A 670-nucleotide genomic window follows, 5' to 3' on the forward strand; every position below is an offset into this window, starting at 1 on the left:
GTCCCCAGCCCTATCTTGCTTCCTGCACTAGGGAGTGAGTCAGTTCTTGCTGGTTGCTGGGGGGGGTTGGGGGGGTGGAGATGTCAGGGCAGGTTTTGGGGGGCGCCCAGGCCGTACTGAGGGCAACACTTGTTCTTCAGGCCTACCAGAAGTGGGTGAGGGAGCACGGCCCTGAGCATCCCCTCCACCACCTGAAATACACGCACGACCAGCTCTTCTTCATCGCCTTTGCCCAGGTGAGCACCTGCCCTCCGCACGCTTAGCACACACCAGGGCCACCTTGTGTGGAGCCGGTGGCCCTGAGGGATGGGGTGAAAGCCCTGGGGACCTGGTGCCTATGGCCAGGGCCCCCCTGCCCTGCTGCTCCTGGGGACCCCACAATAACAAATATTGTGTCCCCACCCCCATCACCTCCAGAGACCCCACAGTAACAAAGCCATACGACCCCAAACTTCTAGGAGACCCTACAGCCAGGCAGCTCACAACCCCAGGAGACCCTACCACAACAAACACACCTTTACGCTCTCCCAACCCACCTACACCATGTACACAGGCTCCCAGGAGACCCTACAACAACAAGCACAACCAGGGCATCGCTGCCCTAGTTTCCCAGCAGCCAGGAGGGCTGTCGTGCCCTGGTGGGTGCTGGGACTTGGGGTACCCCATCAGC

General features: G+C 61.0%; 1 protein-coding gene across 1 annotated transcript in view; it reads left to right on the forward strand.

Moving 5' to 3' along the window:
• Window positions 1-670, forward strand: part of ECEL1 (endothelin converting enzyme-like 1) — a gene marked incomplete at its 5' end in the record, with an annotated part of 5,964 nt that overhangs the window by 4,717 nt on the left and 577 nt on the right. Inside the window, one exon of the mRNA XM_010141219.1 lies at window positions 81-236. Within this exon, the coding sequence (XP_010139521.1) occupies window positions 81-236 (156 nt within the window). The remainder of the gene's footprint in view (window positions 1-80; window positions 237-670) is intronic.

The sequence above is a fragment of the Buceros rhinoceros genome, unplaced genomic scaffold (genome assembly GCF_000710305.1).
Source record: "Buceros rhinoceros silvestris isolate BGI_N320 unplaced genomic scaffold, ASM71030v1 scaffold27808, whole genome shotgun sequence".
Classification (NCBI taxonomy): Eukaryota; Metazoa; Chordata; class Aves; order Bucerotiformes; family Bucerotidae; genus Buceros; species Buceros rhinoceros.